The 20,301-nt window shown below is 42.0% G+C and overlaps 2 protein-coding genes across 2 annotated transcripts; both read right to left on the bottom strand.

The window, feature by feature from the left end:
• Nucleotides 1-8,659: 8,659 nt before the first annotated feature.
• LOC115315713 (acanthoscurrin-2) lies at nt 8,660-9,292 on the bottom strand. The gene has a single exon (XM_040211288.1). It carries the CDS (start codon nt 9,290-9,292, stop codon nt 8,660-8,662), a length of 633 nt encoding a protein of 210 aa, XP_040067222.1.
• Nucleotides 9,293-16,325: 7,033 nt separating this feature from the next.
• Nucleotides 16,326-17,099, bottom strand: LOC8036636 (glycine-rich cell wall structural protein 1-like). The gene has a single exon (XM_002411933.3). It carries the CDS (start codon nt 17,097-17,099, stop codon nt 16,326-16,328), a length of 774 nt encoding a protein of 257 aa, XP_002411978.3.
• Between the last annotated feature and the right edge of the window lie 3,202 nt (nt 17,100-20,301).

The following is a 20,301-nucleotide window of genomic DNA, read 5'->3' as shown; positions in this document are numbered from 1 at the left end:
GCCTTGACGATTAAAACTTCAGTGATAAGTTCAGCGTTTGTTTGTCTCATTTCTTCCGTCCTGCCTGTTTTGCTATAAGATTTAAATAATCACGGCTTACCAACACACCCAAGCTTCCATTCTGACCCGGGAGAGCACCCAACAATATTTATTGTTTGCTAATCTTGCGGATTAAGTTGGGAGCACACTTGCGCCCGTTACATGAAAAATGTTATGAATTAAAGTTACAAATTACAGAGCCTCAAATGTAAGGATTACAGTTAGCAATTACTTTCGCTGAAAAGCAACGAATTACTTTGCTAGTTACGTTACCAATTACTTTTACGTTACTCTTCCCGTACACTTATCAAGAGAAAATATAAATATAAAATATCGCAAAACGGACAGGGACACTAAGTAAACAAAACAAGCGCTACCCTTGTTTACCTCGTGCCCTATCTTTTTTCCGGATGTTTATGTTTAACTAAGATGAACTAACTAACCCAGCAACGTAGCCCACTAGACAATAGAAACAATTTTGATGTTTTAAAAAAAAATGTTCTACAGCTTTAATTTCTATTCCTCATATGCCCGCTTTATGGTAGTCCTTGTAAAATAAAACATTGCATTTAAGAGAAAGAGTGTAGGTGCACCCCGTTCACCTGTAGGCTGACAAGGCAGTGAAAGCTGTAAAACCCCACCCGCCATCCCGCTAGCATACGGTGACATGAAATGATCCCAGGAATTCTGTAGACAAAGCTATCGGTGCGCATGCTTAGTACCAGCGTCTACCTCTGCTAGGAGATTCGGAAGTAACTAACCGATCTACGAAAGCTCCTTTTTGAAACGGGCTTTTCAAGCGTGAGCGCAACGCCTCAAAGCTACGGTCTCATGCGTGTAGCTTTCACGCACTGTCAGCTTATGCATGAACGGAGTATTGTTGCATGCAGTATTGAGAAATGCATGGGCGCGAGAGGTCGTTTTTAAGCTTCGGTGGAGCAGATGGTCGCACACTCATATTGCTCCAGTTTTTGTATTATGTTAATATAAAAAAGTAACGAGCAATTAAAGTTATCCGTTGCCAATATTTTGGAAGGAAATTACATTACGAATTACTGCAGCAAAGAAGTAACGAGTTAATTACAAAAGTACTTGAAAAAGTAACGAATTACAAGTAACGGGTTACTTGGAACGGAGTACTTTAACGGATTACTTCCTAAGTATTGTTGGGAGACAGAATGTGAAACGTGTTTTGAGCTGCGCTGATTTAGCTTGACATGGACACTCTGCCATGTGCCACCGTTACGTTGGAAAGTCACGTTGACGTCACGGTGCTGCGTGACACGAGAAATATCACGTGACGTGACGTCACTAAGTCAAATCAGTCTCACTAGATATAACATGAGGTTACGTGACGTAACGGTGCACTTCACAATGTCCGCAAATTTTAAATCACGTGACGCGGTGTCACGTGACACAATTACGTTAAGGTGTCGCATAACTTTACGCTGTCCCGTCACGGTGTCAGGTGACGATACCATGATGACACCATGCTGACGACGTCACGTGAACACCGTTCGCTAATATTTAGCTGGACTGACGTCTTTGCAAATTTAGTGAGACGCGAATTCTCCCAAATCGACGGTCGCTCGAAGTTTGTTTTTGTGTTTTGCAGCTCGGTTTGGCGTAAAGGTTTTTCATGTCTTCACGTCAACACACCTTCTTCCGGGATCCCAGCCTTCAAATGTACATTTCGCGCTAAAAGTTCCATATTCAATACCCCTTCCTGTAACTTCATAAACAATAATCGAGTGGGCGGTACGAAGTTGTATTTTAATAAAAACATGGATTATGGTACATGTACTGGGGCTAGAAATACAAGTACACCTGACGAGTTGCGAGCATATCTTCTCTGTTAAGGTCAATGTAACTAAATACTGTCATTTTCTAAAGGGAGTTTCCAAATTCCAATAAAATGCCCTGCGTCAGCTCATCTTAAGGCGCTGTGCCAAGACCACTCCGTCGTCGCTTACCGGTTTCTGGGAGGATCCTAGTTCTTTAAACATAAAGCCATGGAGAAGTAACGAGACAGACAAACACTCGGAACCCGGATACAACTACAAACGACATGATGTTCCTTGTTTGTCCGCTTTGAATATTTTATAGAACGAGGTTATGATTTATGGTGCTCGATGTTCACGGCTCGATCATCTTTATGTTTTAACCTTTCGACTTTTCTGTGTCTGCGACATAAAAAATGATTCTGTAATTTATAGGTGAGCCAAAAACTCTGTTACTGGTTGACAGAGGGCTTTATGATCAAGGCAGCATAAAAGATAACCGGGACGCTAATAGTACTGGAGACGACTACCTTAGTATGAGCCAATTGCCGCAATCATTTGAAGAGACACGCAGGGAGCTGGTATGAGTACTCCCAAGATTTAAAAAAGTCGGCTTTCGCTTTAAACGTGCAGGTCTTTTCTTATAGTAATTACTCTACTGCTTCTAGCTGAAACACATTTTACAACTTGATGCAGTTTTCATTAAATTTGTCAATAGGGCAAGCGGGTTTGTTAGTCTATCGAAATTTTTTTATATATAAGAGTACAATCCGTACCTTCCCTAAATTCCTAAATTGACTACTCTTAATGACGCGGCAAGCAGCAATGGTTACTAACAAAAGTCATACGGAAGAATTGTGTTCATTTCCTTGAAACGAAAAATGTACTTTTATTAGCATATCTTTTTGTCGTGGCCACAAAAATCAGTGCAGGGGTTGGAGGTTCTCGGCGAAAATGATACCGTTGGCTGTACATGCGATTAAATTATAACTAAACAGAAGCAAAAAAAAAAAAAAAAAGATGCGCCAGGGATGTTTGATATTTCTAAAATTATTTTTTTTTTCTAACTAAAATGCGTAAACGCGAAGTGCGCAAAATAAAGGCATCAAAGTCTGCATAAAAATCGAGTGTAACCTTAATATAATATTTATTTATGTCAAGATAATAAAACAACCTTTGCTCTAAGCATTTTTAAGATACGCGTATACTCAGTAGATGTCACGAAAGCAGATGAGAAACAATGATCACACAGTACGCGACGTTGCAAGGTTCTGCTCAGTTAGTGTACATCGATATTTGATTTTAAATCAATTTTGATATTACTCGATATCACCGATTTGTTGTAGTGTTAGTCCGGTCACTAAGCATAATCTTTTAGGTGCTCAGTGTGCCAACGCAGTTCCAACGCTTCGTTGGTATTTAAACTTGGGCCCCGTTAGTAGTCACGATCCTTCAAAAAAGAGTGGCGCTTGGTTATTCAAGTGCTCTTCAGGGAAATCCTTGCGCGATGCCTGTTTAGTGATCTCAGCGCAATGCTTCCTTTAAAGAGTGTTGTGGCTGCCAACTCCAGCTGAAACTTGGCGGGGTTTTCATAACAAACTAGGGTTGCCGGCGTTGAGAAACCGCAACCAAAGAAAATGAAAGGTCACCGATACAAAGAGGCGGAACCGAAGAACCAACAGCGTAGAAACCTTAATGAAAAATTTTTTGCGGAGTGCTCCTTCGTTTATTAGCTCTACGCGAAGTGACCTCGTCTAGGTTTTTCTCCGAAGAAAGATTCTCGGCAGCCCTGGCCAACGAGAAGCGACATCATTGGTTTTCAAACTATTCAATCACACTTAGGGTTACCGAAATCGCTACCGACTTACGGATTTGAAATTGTTTTTCCTAGAAAGTCCTCATGGTGCTGTAACATTGCATGCTAACGGAAGTAGACTGGCGCCTGGCCAGAATTGTTAGGAACAGCCTGTACGCATTAGCCGAAGAGGGAGCTTCGGTCATGTATCTCTCGTAAAGATAGGTTTATTACTCTACAATATACATCGTTAATGTAACACAAATTACGTAATAAGAAGGTCACATATAAATTCCCCTCGTATTTATTAGCGTGTCAGCCACCGTATGGTTGCAAACAAGAAATAATCCAAACCTACTGACGTATTCTTGCAGCTCCGTAAGAATTTTTTAACGTTAGGGAAAATTATTATCTGTTTCAGAGATGTATTATATCCTCTTTAAGAAAAACTACATGTGCATTTCAGGAATCGCTTCACATCTGCACTAATTAGCAAGAGCATAAGTGATAATCGACTTTAAAGCTTTTACGTTTTTCTCGTTTATCTTTGCTTTGCAGAACAGAGCATGCCTGTTCAAACTGTTTCACGGAAGATTCAGTCTACTCACATTGTGTGAAATGGAACTACTTCAAGATTTTCAGGTTAAAATATAAAAAAAGACCTATAATTTTTTCATGATTTTTATAAGGAGTATTTCGATTCCTCAAGAGTATTTTGCTATCGTACATCACTCGAAACCAGGGTAGATCACAACCTATTTTTAGAGGACAGATCTTAGGCGCCCGTTTCCGCGTATAGCGGAGTCGGTGTCGCCGTCGCCGTCGGCGTAACTGCGCGCGTTGCATTATGGGACGTCACAAACTAATTCACAAACTGAATTCCCAGCACAATTTAGCGAAGAAACTGAATTCTTGTGTAGGTCTGTGATGTCCCATAATACAACACTGTGCATTCCGTTTCCACGCTAAAGTCAACGGCAAAACTGGCGTCACATAACCTCAACACCAATTCAGTTTCCCCGCTAAATTTATCGGGGAAAAGAATTGGTTTTGAGGTCACGTGACGTCGACTTTCCAGCTAAATCTATTGGAAAAACTAAATTTGTTCATAGGTGACGTGGCAAAAAGTCATGAGACATCACTTTCTCCGCTAAATTTAGCGGGGAAACTGAAATGGTGTTGAGGTCACGTAACGCCAATTTTTCAGCCAAATTTAAAGGGGAAATTGTGACGTCACGTGGCGTCACAGTCCACGGCTTCACGACGTGCGGCTTCACGAAATCCGAAAAAACTAGCCAAAAGTGTTTCACGTTGCAACAAACACCGCGCTCGTTGCATTATGGAGCTCCCATCGTACCCTCCTCGTCTTCCCTGGCCTACCCTCATACGAAAAAAAAACAACAAAAAAACTAATATATCATTTTTTTCTTTTTCTCATTTTTTTATTCCAGTATATCACAAAATTAACATACCTCAAGAGCTGCGCTCTAATTTTGCATAACAAAAAAGCGTAAACGTCTGTTATTTTTAATGGAATAAATCAAATTTGCTTCATTTTGATCATATTTATTTGTTTTAAACCAATGTAGCTAGAAAATAATAGTTATTCACTTGTAGATGCATTTTTAAACATTACAGATGGATTAATATATTCGTCCGATCACGGATAACACTGTGGAAGAAAAAAACTGCTGCCAAATTAAAGTGCAGTTTAATTCCCATAATTTCACTGATGTAATTCCCCCTAATACTAGCACAAAAACAGCTTGTTTTTTGGTTAGTTGTATTTTTGTATTTTGCGTTCGTATTTGATTAAAACAGTTAATTACTTTTCTAGTATTTGTTCCTCTTTTTTCATTCTTATTTGTGGCAATATGACGTTATGTAACGGATGAACGAAGTGGATGGTAGAAATGAAGCTCAATGTTCCCATTTTCACAGTAGGGCACAAGTTTTTTTATCCTCTATAACCTTATGGAAATATTTTTTTAACTATAAATTTTTGATTAAAGTACAAAACAAAGGCACACAGAATCCCGAAATGATAGATGAACGGCAAATCAAAATTATTTCTAAAATATTTTTGCGGGAAAGGCTTGATTTAGAAAATCACGGTAAAAGTGGCGTATTAAAAATCACGATTTAAATCATATTTGTTTTTATTTTCCACCCTGGTTAAAACACGTACACGATCCAGTGATTAAGCTGGAAGGTAGGCTTTGACATCATCTTTAGCTAAGCAAATTTCCCTAGACGCGGTGATTAATGAACGGCGTTGGGGGAATGGCGATTACTCAGGTCCGGCTGTGGCAATCCACAACGTGCCAGGAAATATCTTATATTTAACCGCCTAATAGGTTTCCGCCAGTTACGTCAACCATAATCATCTTCGTCTTCTGTGAGAAGAGATGGACAAGTGCAAGAAATGCGGTGTATTTCCCGGTCGATCTTAAGAGCGTAGTAACTCACGAAACAAATTGTTAAACGGGTGCTCCCCGATCCGCACTCAAGCGAAAAACAGAAACAAACAACAGCAAAAAGCCTCCTGCAAATACAGCATGCTCGCGACGGTACCTTTGGCAGGCGTTTGATCGTTCGGAGCTCATGAAGTAAGCACAAATGATAGCAAGCGTGCCGAGGATGCCCTTGAACGCATGATGCTCGTGTTTAAACTCAGCCTCCTTTATTCTACAACTTGTTTTAGAACCATCGTACATATCATCACGTGTAGACCATGACGTAAAGGTAGTTATTCCCCCTTGCAGCACGTCCACTTTTAAGGCCTCTTTTCAACCTCCGACCTCGATTGATTGGAATCGCCGTCCCGCTTCATATAGTCTCAATTACTAACACTCTTGATTTTAAAGATGCTATTACCAACTTTTTACTTAATAATGCGTAGCGCGTTTTTATTTATTTTTATTTTTTTGCCTCGCTTAATTATGTTACTTTTATGTGTTAACCGCCCACTCCCCTCTGCAATGCCGCTTGGTCCCGAGGGAATAATAAATGAAAAATGAAATGAAAGCCTGTCAAACCGCAAAATACTCTGTTTTGACGTTTGTCGCAGTCGTTTGTTTCTATTTGTCGCTCTAGTGGGACTCGGGAATAAAACATTCATTGACACATTTCCTGTCGTAGCAAGATAGAGTTGTTTTTGTGTTCTGTACTACACGTGTTACCACCATTTGATGCGGTCCTTCTGTGCATTTTGATTTGTACGGCAGGTGTGACAAGTGAAAAAAATACTGCTAATAATATATGCTTATAACCATACTCATCCTGAAGACGTATAAAATAAATATCCCGTTGCAGTAATTAGAAAGTAATTTTAGTCTCATTGTGCTCCCCAGGCCGGCAACATTTTTGATATCAAGAAAGCCCTCTAAATAGGAAACACAGACAATTTGATTCTTTGTTTTGTATTATTGGAAACAAAAATGCGCACGATTGTCATTTTCAAATATTGTACCATCATTTCTACTGGAATTGTATCCTAAAATTTATAAATTGCTTGTATTATGCAAATTTCTAATTAAATTTCCTAGCCCGAATGTTGCGGGGACGACAACATGCAGCGTTACAGCCTGGAAATCCAATGCTGGTCTAACAACAGACTGTCACCTCACTATACCATTTGTTTCTCAAGGTTTTGAACGTATCTTTGTCCTAAGAGCTATTAGAAGTGTTCTCGTGCATAACCCCACTAAAGAACCGCGGAAAACAAATAACCTTGTTTTTTGGTATCAGTTTTGTATTACAATAATACAACCCGGCATACATATAACTACAATTTTATCTCTCTTTATAGAAAGTATATAACCTGAAACAATAAAAAAACGACAAGCTTTGGGATTGGAGACTGTTTATTTTTCAACAAAACAGTCTGAAGGGCTTTGATGGCAGAAAGGAAGAAACAGGAACGAAACAGTAGTTGACTTAGTTGTTCGTAGGTCTCTGCAAAGGTAAAAACATCACTGTTATGCAAATCTTCTGGTCACCCGTCTTCAACGTTGAACATTTAATCCTAAACTTGGAAGTTTCACATCGGCTGCGAATTTCAGGCATTTATATTAAAACACGCCTTCACCACGTGAACGATTGTTTAAAAGAGGCTTCTCGGAAGCTGTGCAACTATGCTTGCCGCCGTCGATTGAAAATTATGGTGAAAACTTTTCTAAGAGTGTTTGTCCTGTAGCTGACGTTGCTGTATGTTTTCTCTCCAGTGATGATAGGCTCAACCTCTAACATCATGTGACGTTACGAACCTTATAAACATTGTCGTGTGAAACAGGTACTCTTTCGAAGATGACAGCAATTATTGTCTTCTTTTCTAGAATGCGTGAACTCTCATAGCGAATGTTGTACAAAATTAAAACGCGGCAAACCAACCTCCTGTTATCGACGCTACATTTTTTGGCGTCCTTTCTAGGCAATCTGTGTTTGTGACACCCTTACACATAACATCTGTCGTACCTCTTAGTTTCTTCCCCCTACTCTTCCAAACTGGCAATTGTTTGCGAGAAATACTTTCGCGTCAAAGCACTATTAAAGAATTCGCGCCGACCCAAAAAACACACGTTTAGTTATTCCAACCAGCACATGACACACCATAAACCAATGAAACAGCTACTTTAGGCAATACTTCACTGATAAATTAGTATATTTTGAATTTTTTTAGTGGTCGGCGCTAATCGTTGTTTAAGGAACCTTGCAGTTGGCCCTAAGACTATTGCACATTGCGTATGTTTCATTTCTAATCCGACCTCGTTTGGTGTAACGGGGCTTAATCTTAACTCAAAAACCTGATAAATCACAACTGTTTTCTACTAAATATATGTGAATATGTTGGTGGATCGAAATAAGGTTAAAGAACCTATAGACGGCGTAAGCCATAAAATAAGCCGAAGAAATAGGTGAGGAATCGTCCGGTTTGTGCCTTTAACTGTTTGCAAGATTGTACCTGTTCTTTACGGTATATAACCAGTTTTCGTTTATTGTAGACAGTATACATGAAGAGTGACAGACATCCAGGAGCTTACCTTTAGTGAAGGATACCGACGCCACCGACGCCACCAGCGGCGACCTTGCCGAAGCCGCTCTGCCCATGGGAAGCGTGGCCGCCGGCAGCTCCACCGGTGAAGCCCGTAGAACCCTGTTGGTGCCCAGTACCGAAGTTCTTGGCATCGCTGGCGGAGAAGCCGGTGTCGGAGTTGTAGCCAGACTGGTGGTTGTAGGATGTTACGTGCTTCTTAGCGCTTCCGCCAGCGAAGGCACCGGATCCCTGGGTGTGTCCAGCGGCTCCCTGCTGGAATCCAGCCTGGTTGGCTCCAGCGGCGTGGCCGTGGCTGGCTCCATAACCGTGATGGCCAAGACCGACTCCGTGCCCGAGGCCAACGCCGGGTCCAACGCCGTGTCCAATGCCGTGACCAAGACCAACACCTCCAATACCAGCTCCGACAAGTCCAGGGTTAGCGAGACCAGCGCCCACGAGACCGGGATTTACAAGACCGACTCCTGGGCCGACGCCAGCGCCGTAGCCGACTCCACCGGCACCGAGGCCGGCTCCTAGGAGACCACCGCGGCCCTCGACCTTGTCCTTCTTGGCCTCTTCGGCGAAGGTGACGCAGGCAACGACGGCCAGGACGGCAAGAGACAGAAATTGCTGGAGATTCATTAAAAAATATTAAACTAATGTCGAAAAAAAAACACAAAAAACTTGAGCTAAAGTTAAGCATAGAAAGGAGCTGGTAAGGATTATTCAAACTGAACTGACCCCTAAGACTGAGGAAATCACATCACGTACAAGGCTTTGTGCAGTGGAGGATTCAGAGGAGTGGGGGGGGGGGGGGGAGGGGGGGGAAGGAGGGGGGGGGTCCGGATGTCCCGACCCCCCTCTTGAATTCTGAATGTGTTAAAATGTAGGGCGTGTAGACGGGGTGGGGGTTCTCCAACATATGATACGCTGACCCCCTCTGGAAATACCTGCACCCGCCCTTGGTTTTATACATGCTGCCATGTGTGTCAGTTTTTCTTAGTATTAGGGTTGCGTTCATTGAAAGGAGCCTCTTTTCATAAATGTAAGACAAGACACTGAGTCTCTTTATTTTTTTGTCGTGGGGCTGCAACGAGAGCACGCGTAAGGTACTTTCATTGATTAGGTTTTCTCTCTAAAGATTAAGTACATGCACAATTACTGATGTTGACATAAAGCTAACAAACAGTATAAAATGCAGTATAAAATGTTCTAAGGTGTTTTGGGTGTCTTACGAGGTCTTTGGACGTGTTAAGTGAAGTTACAATATAATTGTTTTTACGAAAGCGTTAAAATGAATTTATGCGCGAGATTTCTTGACTTTCCGCTCTAGAGTTGAATTATGAACAAAACATTAATTGAGAATATAATATATATAAAAAAAATATTTTTTGTCACGAAATACGTTATAGTCACCAACAAACTAAGAAATACAGGGTGGGAGCATCGCTCCGCATTAATTAAGATTGCTGTATCAGCCGATGAGAAAGCCTAAGAACGAAGCACAAAGGAAGAAACGTGATCATGATCACGTTTCTTCCTTTGTGCTTCATTCTTAGGCTTTCTCATCGGCTGATACAGCAATCTTAATTAATGCGAAGCGATAATAGGATGCTGGAAACTCACCACGCCCTGCGGTACTGGAGCTGTCAGTGACTTTAGTCGGCCGATATGTTAAGAAAAGCAGGGTGTGGCTCATTATGTTCCCGCTTCTTGCTTCTTGATTCGTCCCTCGGCGTCCTTATTGGCCAATATCGCAATCTAATTAAATGACTGCGGAACGATTAAAAAATGCACAGGATTCACAACGCCCGGCTTTTCTAAAGCTGTCAGGGACAATAAAGGGTTGAAGTGTTTGTACTTAAATGTTAACAAATGCCGCGCGAATGTAAGTCAGTAGTAACGTATACAAAGGCCATCAAAAGACGAGGTGACACGTGACTCACGAACATCATACCAGCAATAATCACAACTTAAGGAATTCAACGCACCTTCATGTTGATGCTAAGTGGGTTTTCAAACGACTAATGCTCCTTGGAGACTTGGAAGAGCTTGATTCCTCTGCGGATCTGTGGGTCCACATCGATGTGCCTCTCTGCTTATATACAACCTCGCTCCTCGAAAAAAGAGCAATTAAAAAAGAAGCATCGCGGGATGGGGTTGTTTCGTTTTCGGCCTGCAATAGAACCGACGGAGGTAAAGCATAAACATTGCCTTTCTCTATCTATGGTCCCACATGACCATTCAGTTTGTGCGTCGACCACCCTGCTGACCTTGCTTTGGGAAGGCGTGAGAGAGAAAGTTCTTTAAAAAGTTGATAGAAAACTAGGGGTGTATTCAGTCTCCTTTCCCAAAGCAGTAGGAGGGCTCCTTACTCTTTTTTTTAGTTTGGCGTCTTTCAGTCAAACAGGTTTTAAGCCCGCCATTACTGCGAGAAGGTCGAAGCACTTTCCACGGAGGTGCTAACTCTGCAGCCCTCGCCTTCCTTGAATATGACGTCGGAGAAGCTTCGATAGTCATCTCCTCCAGTTTTTCTTTTCCCCCTCTCTTGTCTTCCTTCTAGTTCGTGTTGACGGGCATGTTAAAGGCAGTGTTTTCACAATGCGTAATTTCTCGTATCGTCACTGCTACAGTTCCCATTAGAACGATTGCCGAGGTGATGTTAGCCTCTTACTTGCCGGGGTGTCCGACAGGTGAGACAGAATTATTATTTGCCGTTTCGAGGAACCGACATGGTAAGATCTCTTGGAAAGCAAACGTGGACGCTGAAAAGAACGGAAAAATTCACTTGCTCAAATTTGCGGCCGTTGCAAAAGCAAGAGAAGGTCATCTTGCAGCTATTACACCAATGCTTCATAAACAACAAACGCAACGCTTTTTTCTTACAAGAAAATTGCAGTTTCTAGCTATCCAGGGAACGAGAGGCAATATTGTTCTAAGGTTAAAGATATTTGTTATGCGTTTTTTTTCATCGAGTATAATTATTGTAAGCAATTCAACTCATTTCCTTCGCGTTGATTGCGCCGTATGTTTTCATGTGTAGCAACTCCAAAAGATCTGGCAGCGGCAGGACATGTAATTCCACCTGTTTGGACTTCTGTAATGTTGGTACAGCTTCCGAGAATATTGACTGTCAAATTTGAAATCTTGTCATATTAATCTTTTTTTTTAAATTTACCTAGAACAATTTTGTGAACATTGATACCGAATTCTAGTTTTAATCGATGACGAGTTGACACAAGAAAGTCTCCTACAAAAGTAAACAGACAAAAACATGCTTTTCATTTTTTATACTAGTCTTTTTCACATTCCCAATACTTCGAATCCATTAAAAGATCATCATTTTGACATTGAAGCAAAAATAATTGTCTCAACGTTCAAAAAATGGCATTTTGATGCTCACTGATTGTTCACATATCAGAAGCTCTTAAATCAGAACATCTTAAGAGTTTTATTCCCAAATAAAATCCCGACTTTTATCACGCCGTTCTGTCAAACAAGAAAATTCACGTTTTCAGAATATGGCGGGGCAGAAACCAGAGGTTACTATATTTGGAGGTCTATATGAAGCCTGGTTTTATCACTATGAGTAAAACGGCACTACTATCGCTATCGCAATCATGCAGTGAACAGCATAATTGCTTTCTAAAGCGAACTCTTTTCAGTTTGTTCTGTTGTCGAGGGCTGCATCAGATGATCAAGCATATCTTCAAATTGTCATATTCTATATTACATCTTTAACTCTCTGGCACGACAATATAAGCATAATAGACCAACAGGGCTTGTCACACAAAATATCGACTTTGATTTTTGTATTCCGGTACGGAAAGGCGACAGCATAGACAGCTTAGAGTTGACAACTTAAAGTCAGTGACAACTCTCAAAGGACGGCAAACGCTATAGTTAGGCCAATGAGTATTTTGTATTAACGAATAATGATTGGCGTTCACATAAACCATTTGCCTTTTTTTTAAAGTCGTAACTGGCTATGTGAACGGGTTAGCATTCATGAAGTGAGAATGGATTCTGCGTTAAACTGACTGAATCGTAAAATTATAAAATATATAAAAAAGTAGAAACATGTGATTGTGCGTTAAAGGGTATTAAATAAACAACATATATTAGTCTAAGAAGTATAGGCACTACTATTACAATTGTGGACTTTTTCTTTTGTAGCATGCAGCGAATTCCTAAAGAAAACGTTTACACAGTTTTTTTGCAACACAAAAATAAACCATGCTCTAACATGCCCACCCAAAAGTACAATCTAAAAAGTGCCTGTGCGTCTACTTGCCCGGAAAACACTCAAATAGCCAAGCCCATCTCTGCAATCTACGAAATCAACCCAGCGAATGATGAAGCAGAACATCCGTTTAGACCGGAAAATGAAGTCTGAGCTGTGGCATTACGCAATACAAAGTGCCATGCTTGCATTGCGTAATTCCACAGCGCAGAGTTATTTTTAACGTTAAACAGATTTTCCGTTTCATTCGCTGAGCTGATTTTCTAGATCGCAATGATTGGCTCTTTGAGTGTTTTGCGGGTAAGTAGACGCGCAGGCATTTTTAAGAGAGTAGGGTATGCAAAGAAACGCCTGCACGTCAACTTACACGCAGAAGCCTCAAATAGACAATCATTGCGATCTAGGAAATCAGTTAAGCGAATGATAAGCCGGAACATCCGTTGAGACCTGAAAATGAAGTCTGCGCTGTGGCATTACGCAATGCAAAGCGTCATGCTTGCATTGCGCAATGCCACAGCGCAGACTTAATTTTGAGGTTAAAGAGATGTTCCGCCTCATCATTCGTTTAGCTGATTTCCTAGATCACAATGATTGGCTCTTTGCGGGTTTTACGGGTATGCAGACGCGCAGTCATTTTTAAGGGAGTAATGCTGAACTCCGTTTGGGGAGCTTAGTAAGTCCAAAAGCAAACCGACGTCACGAAGTACTGAGAGCAATCAAGCAGCGTCAAAGGCACAGGTCACGAGGTCTTTTCTGTTGAGGATTGGCTCAGTGATCATAGAACATGAACAGAAGCATGGCTAACACCATGATGGTGCCCTTTTGACGCTCTCTGTTTGGCCCCATCTGCGCGTAGCGTCGGCTGTGTCCAAACTGAAGGCGAAACAATGTATAGCAGTCTCAACCAGATGCTAAAGTTTCAGATCTAGCTGTTGTCTTAGTGAGAAGTGATTTCCTAAATTTTCCCATCTTTAAAACGGTTTTCGATTCCTGTAGCTTTACGCCATTTATATTCATGAATTTAATAAGGATGGCGATGTGACTGAGTTGGTTCATGTTTAAGCAATAAGAGGTAGCCAACTTGAATAAATAATTGGGATTGTGTGGATATTTATATAGCGTGTAGTTGGCCAGCCATTTTAAAGTTGCGACGAGTCACTCGTGTCTAGATGAGCAATTTAGTCAGTGCAGTACAACCGATAGCCTGGGGTCTTTAACGTGCATCGCGCAGTAGTGATACACGACCGCACGTCGGTACGATGCTCATCCAGATCGAAACGGGCAGGGATGGAGATTGGGCCCAGGATCCCTGGGCTCTGCAGCGCGAGCTTTCGCTCCACGTGCTCCGAGCTGGTGTGCACTTGCCCACTGGGACACCAATGCCCCTAGCCAACTTGAATATGAGTTGACACAATGGTTATTTGGTGGATTGTTTCTGTCGGTGTTTCTGAATAAATATTTAGTTGTCAGTTCAGTACTGGTCCTTTGTATTTCTCTCTCGTTTTTATTGTTTTTGCGCGCTGTTTCATTTGTTCCATGTGCTCGTGGGCTTCGTCGACCATCGCTTCGCAATTACCGATTTCGAAAGTCGCTTATAACTTTTAATTAAATAACGGCGATCTTTTAAATTTTGGCATCTGGCGCGGACCGCTAGTGCTACATTAGGATAAAGATTGAGCGTTCGGCGCTCAATCTTGGGGGCTTGATGGTGCATAGCTGCTCTCCGAGTCAAGCGCAAGTGAAACAACCGAAAGTTCGATACTGTTCCCGTAAGTCGGGCGTCTGCTGGGCTTCCTATGTGCATTCAGTCGAAGTTTGTGTTATCTCGTGTCTTTCAGTGTGTTTTGTTAATCCCATTTTGAATTAAATCCCAAGAATGAGGCACTGAGCATTGCACAAATGCCACTTGATAAACTAGGGTCTTAAAACTTTCCCATCGAATGGTTTCCCAGAAGACTTATCGGGTCTGGATGAGCTGTAACTGCGCAAGGAGCGACTCTCTTGAGATGACAAAAACAATCAGCGCCCTGGACGTTGTTTGAACCTGCAATCGGAAGAGTTGAAAAGCTTGTCAAGCGCTCGCTTCCGGGACAAGCCGCGTACTTCCGGTGGGTTCATACCTGTTTTTTCAATGCACCATTCAGCCCCCTAGTACAAATCAGTGGTTTGACGCCGTTTCTGGGCATTGGTAGAACACAAACAAACACACACACATGCATCTTTTTTTTTTTTGGAGGGGGGGTGACATTTCATATAGCTTATTCTACTAAAACTCTCTTTCGGAACAATTCTTCTCGAAATAATGTGATATGAAATTACATTGAAGTTCATCACTCACAGTAATTAAATACTAGTTTTATGCTATACACTGTAATTGCGATCTTAATCAATATGAATTTTTCTATTTACTAGAATTTTGTAATTTCGGCGCCGTATGACCGATTAGATTCTACTGAAATATCTGCTCCATGGTTGGCGGGAGAACGCGGTGTAAGACATTTCTTCCTGAATTATCGGATTGTGATTTAGAATCGATATATATTCGTAAACATAGCCTTTTTTCAAGATTGATGATAATGTGCAGTCACTCTGAACGGATCTGGAAAACCATGATTCTTAGTTTTCTCAAACATTTTAGACAACAACTACCGCTCTCAACCTCCACCACTTTGGACACATGCGACTACTATTAGTTACTTTAAACATACCAGATAATCATCTTCAATGATGTTTTGTTTATTGCTCACGGATGATAAGAATCGCTAAACCCGGAACCTTGTGGAGATCGACTTCAGTTTTCTTAAAATTCTGAAAAAAAAACACGTGAATATAATTCTTATATTACACGATAATTTATTTGATGGTCGAGGCAAAAGTAAGAAAGGCATGGCTTACTAGACGCACAATTTTGTATTCAAAGGCATTAGGAGACATATCCTCTCAACTACGAGTGTATGTTACTGGAAAAACTAAGTACGATCCACCTTTAAGGGTTACGTCGATTGAAGTTCGTACTTGATCGTAGCAGCTAATTTTGCAAAATCTCAGTGGGAGGCGTTTTATGAATCCTGCACAAATTCTTCCACCGATCGCTAAGGATACGACGAAATTTTTTAGTCTGCCTAAATGAGAAGTCAATCAAAATTGTAAGCTTTCTTTTTTTTTACGCAGCATTTAGAATGTTTCAAATGGTTCTTCACGTGCAAAAAAAAAGAAGAAAACATTGTCTATTAGGTACGTAGTTCGTACCACTTAAAGATCAAAATTAATTGCTATAAAATTATTCGAAACAGTCAATTTAACATTAAAATAATTGTGCTGTTTACTCCTAGCATGATGCGTATACCTTCGCGTTTTAGAATCCCACTAAGTTGGTGTTATGTTTTTATGCTCTGTAGACTCAAAACGTTATAAGAAACAGCAAGCTTGCCTTTAGTGGGGCACGTAGCCAAGTCCCCCAACTCCAGCGCCACTGGTGGCGACATTTCCAAAACCGCTCTGTCCATAGCCAGTCTGTCCACCCAAGGCTCCACCGCTGAATCCAGAAGAGCCCTGTTGCTGCCCAGCACCGAATACATTGGAGTCGCTAGAAGAAAAGCCACTGTTGGAGTTGTACCCGGACTGGTGGTTGTAGGACTGCACGTTTTTCTGGGCGCTTCCGCCAGCAAAGACGCCAGATCCCTGGTTGTGCCCAACAGCTCCCTTCTGGAATCCAGCCAGGCCACCTCCAGCCATTTGACCATACCCGGCTCCGTATCCGTGGTTCAAACCAACACCGCCAATGCCAACTCCGTGACCGAGACCAGCACCGTGACCCAAACCGATACCACCTAGACCAGCTCCGACAAGGCCCTGGTTGGCAAGACTAGCAGCGACAAGACCGGGGTTTGGGAGACCACCAGTGACAAGACCAGGGTAAGCTAGCCCAGCGCCGACGACAGCGGGGTTCGCGACACTCATTCCGGGACCAATTCCAGAACCGTAGCCTGCTCCAGTACCGACGCCGCCTCCGTAGCCGACTCCCCCGGTGCCAAGGTTGGCTCCGTAACCGACTCCTCTGGCACCGGCAAGGTCGGTTTTCAGGACACCACGATGCGCCTTGATATTTTCGCCCCTCTTAACTTCTCCGGCGAGGGTGACGTAGGCAGCGACGGCCAATACGGCAATAGACACGAACTCCTGAGCACAAACAAAAAAGTGAGACATACTTTGCAAAAGGCAAAGGGTTAGAACTTAGTGAAGATTAGTGGACATTTATTGGAAAGCTTCATTGTATGGTTAATTTAGTAACGGCATTTATTTGGGCATTATATCGCTATAAATTAATGCGATGTCGAATTTCTGGTTATGAATAATAGCATTGCCTCTACCAAACAACTTTAGCATGCAAACTTCTATAAATAAAGAAACTTAAATTATCAATGGCAATGGGCTAATGAACTCCTCGAGAATTTTATATCTTCTGACAAGAGAAAGACACACCTTCATGATGATGCTGAGCTTGTTGTCAAACGAGGGTGATGATTGAAGACTTCAGAGAACTTGGTTTCTCTGTGCATCTGAAGTTCTGCACTGACGTGACTCTGGAATTATATAGAGGACCGGTACTCACGAAAAAAAAAACTTAAACAAGCATGACAGAAAGGCGACCTTATGTTTTTGACCTCCAATAGAACCGACAGGAGAAAGACATAAACAATTAAGTATATGTTATGCGGTTCTTTCTAGTACTTTAGAGGATACGTTAACGTTCAGCTGACCCTGCTCTTGGGAATGCGATAGAGAACTCCACAAAAGAGGATGAGACAACCGGGTATTCAGTCCCCTTCCCCAAAACAAGGGAAGATATGTTTTTTCTCTGTCTCTGTTGGTCTGTTTTCAGTCAAACCGGTCCCAAGCGAGTCCTTATGGCGAGACGTTTGAAGCACTTTCTTCTTGTGTACTTACTTTCCCCACATTTCCTGAATGTGACCTGGGAGAAGCTTCGATAACTAAACTATCTCCGACATGTCTTCTTCTTCGACCTATCTCCTTTTTTCTCTTCCACTGCTTAGTGTTTAGATGCCCGTTTCTTGTACTGTTTTGTTCATTTTTCGTTACGTTGTATGCTTCTCAGTAGAAAGATTGCCGAGAATACGCTGCTCAGACAGGGACGCCTAACTTGTCCTTCCAGACGTGACACACTTTATGTCGCACTTGTACGAAGCTTAACTTCTCTAAAAATGTTACTGCGCTTATTGCTTCGAGAAGCATTTAAGTAACTATCAGTCACCTTTTATTTTGGTAATTAGTAGTGTGCTTTACCAAGCAAACAACTAATGCAATTAATTTTTACTCAAGTTACAAATCACTTCCGAAATTCAGTGGCGAGTTGCTCAAGGGCCAAGCGAGCGCACAGAGGAAAAAAATATATAAGTCGATACATCTACTTCTATTTATAAAGAAAACAATGCATACATGTAGTAACTCTGTTCATATTGATATTGATGTCGATATTATTAATTTTTTCAACTCAACAGAGCCGCGGCGCCAAAGAAAGGCAATGAATGCCTGCGGCACCTCGTTTGTCGATAATGATATGGTATTGTACGGACGAAGGCAACTCTGGTGCACCTGTAAATTGCTGTGTTTACATTTTTCAACGCTCTCACGGTCGCAATGTGTCATTCGTAATCTTTCGTTTAGCTAGACCCCCCTCCCCCTCCTCCACCTCCCCCCTCCCTCTCACCTATGAAACGTGCTTGACCGTGCCAGTATAAGGCCGTTTAATCTCACTTTTTTCTTTTTTTAGGGCACAGCTCCTAAACTTCCAGGTGTCGCGGCGTCGGCGTGTCTGCCCCGCTAAATTTTGCGGGAAATTGAATTGGTGTTTAGGTCACGTGACGTCAGTTTTCCCGCTAAATTTAGCAGGGAAAATGACGTCACATGACTTCGCGTCACGTTACCTATGAGCAAATTCAGTTTCTTTGCTAGATTTGGCGGGAAAACTGACGTCACGGAACCTCAACACTAATTTCAATTATACGGTTGAGAAGAAAGGTGCATTCCCTCCCCTCCGCAACCTCGCCTCCTCCTCCTCAAGAGCTGCGCTTTAATTTCGCGTTACAGTGATTTGTAAACGTCCTTAACTTTCTACTTTAGATGCGCGGATGCCGTTTTGTGTGCGAGAAAGTAGCAGCTCTTGTTTCTTCGTATCCAGAAGAGCACCGAAACCCCATGTATAGTTTCTGACAGTGTAAGAATCGCAAGGCGTGGCTTCGGGGATTCGTTCTGTAGCGTCCTTATTGGTGAATTGCAGACAACTGCATAGGCTGCGAAGCGATAATAAGATGTCCGGAACTGTCATCTCCCTTCCTTTCTTAGGCCGTCAGAGCTTACACCAGCCCCTGTCTTGCATGCTTTACTCTACGGCACAGGGGCTTTTTTTTTTAAAGGTGCTTTTACTGTATTGCGAATAATTATGTTTGTTGCTAGCCCAAAAATCTGCACTGGCTTGGTTTAGGACAAAAATGTGAAAGGCTGGAACAGGAATGACAGCGTTTGGCGTCCTGCCTTCTTACGGCTATATAGCTGTCAATTCGTATAATAAAAGCCGCTTACACCTTCACTACTGTCACCAGCTAATGCAGCACTTTTATTGTCTTTGGAGAGATAATTAGATTACCGGGACTCGCCATGTCCTGTATTTCTTAAGTTCTCAAAAACTATTGAAAGTACGACGCCCAGTGACTTCGTGCCTCGAAATTACGGAGGAAATTCACAAGTGTTCGGCTGTCCTACCCCGAGCGCATTTTCGAAGAGGGTCCTTATAGCCACCCACGGCTTTCGCTCTTGGCCAGTTCTCCACTTTTATAGAAAAGTGCCAAAAACGATAAGCACTAGCTCTAAATATAACGGTGCTGTATGTGATTGGCTGACTAGATCTTCTCGGGTGAGGAGACAAGATGGGCCCAAGAAGGAACCAGAATGTCGGTTCTCTAGAGAGGTGTCGATATACACTGCGATGCGTTTCTGCAACAGATAATTTATGAACTACACTGTGTGTTCATTGACCATTAGTTCAGTTCACCTTCCGAGAGCTTGGCAGCTTGAAGAACTGGTACTTCAAAAGTGTGCATGCTGTTTCTTAAAAAAACGAACTAGCAAACAGTAAAATTAACAGAGGCGTTTTTATGAACACCGGCAAACTGCTTCTCGCTGGCCTGACCGAACTTGAGGCCCTGATTTGACGATGCCATAAAACTACCCGAAACTGCGCTAAATCGGGCAGAAAAATTATCAAAATTAAAGGAAAAATACCCAAGACGGGGAACGGTTTTCTGCAGGCTTTAGCTCGGCGTTCACCTTCCTATGTTTCTTTTCTTTGACTTCCTAATAATGTCACGAATGACAAGTGATGAGGCGATAA

Source organism: Ixodes scapularis, unplaced genomic scaffold (assembly GCF_016920785.2).
Source record: "Ixodes scapularis isolate PalLabHiFi unplaced genomic scaffold, ASM1692078v2 PGA_scaffold3__209_contigs__length_174095766, whole genome shotgun sequence".
NCBI lineage: Eukaryota > Metazoa > Arthropoda > Arachnida > Ixodida > Ixodidae > Ixodes > Ixodes scapularis.
This window is presented reverse-complemented; position numbering and strand designations above follow the sequence as displayed.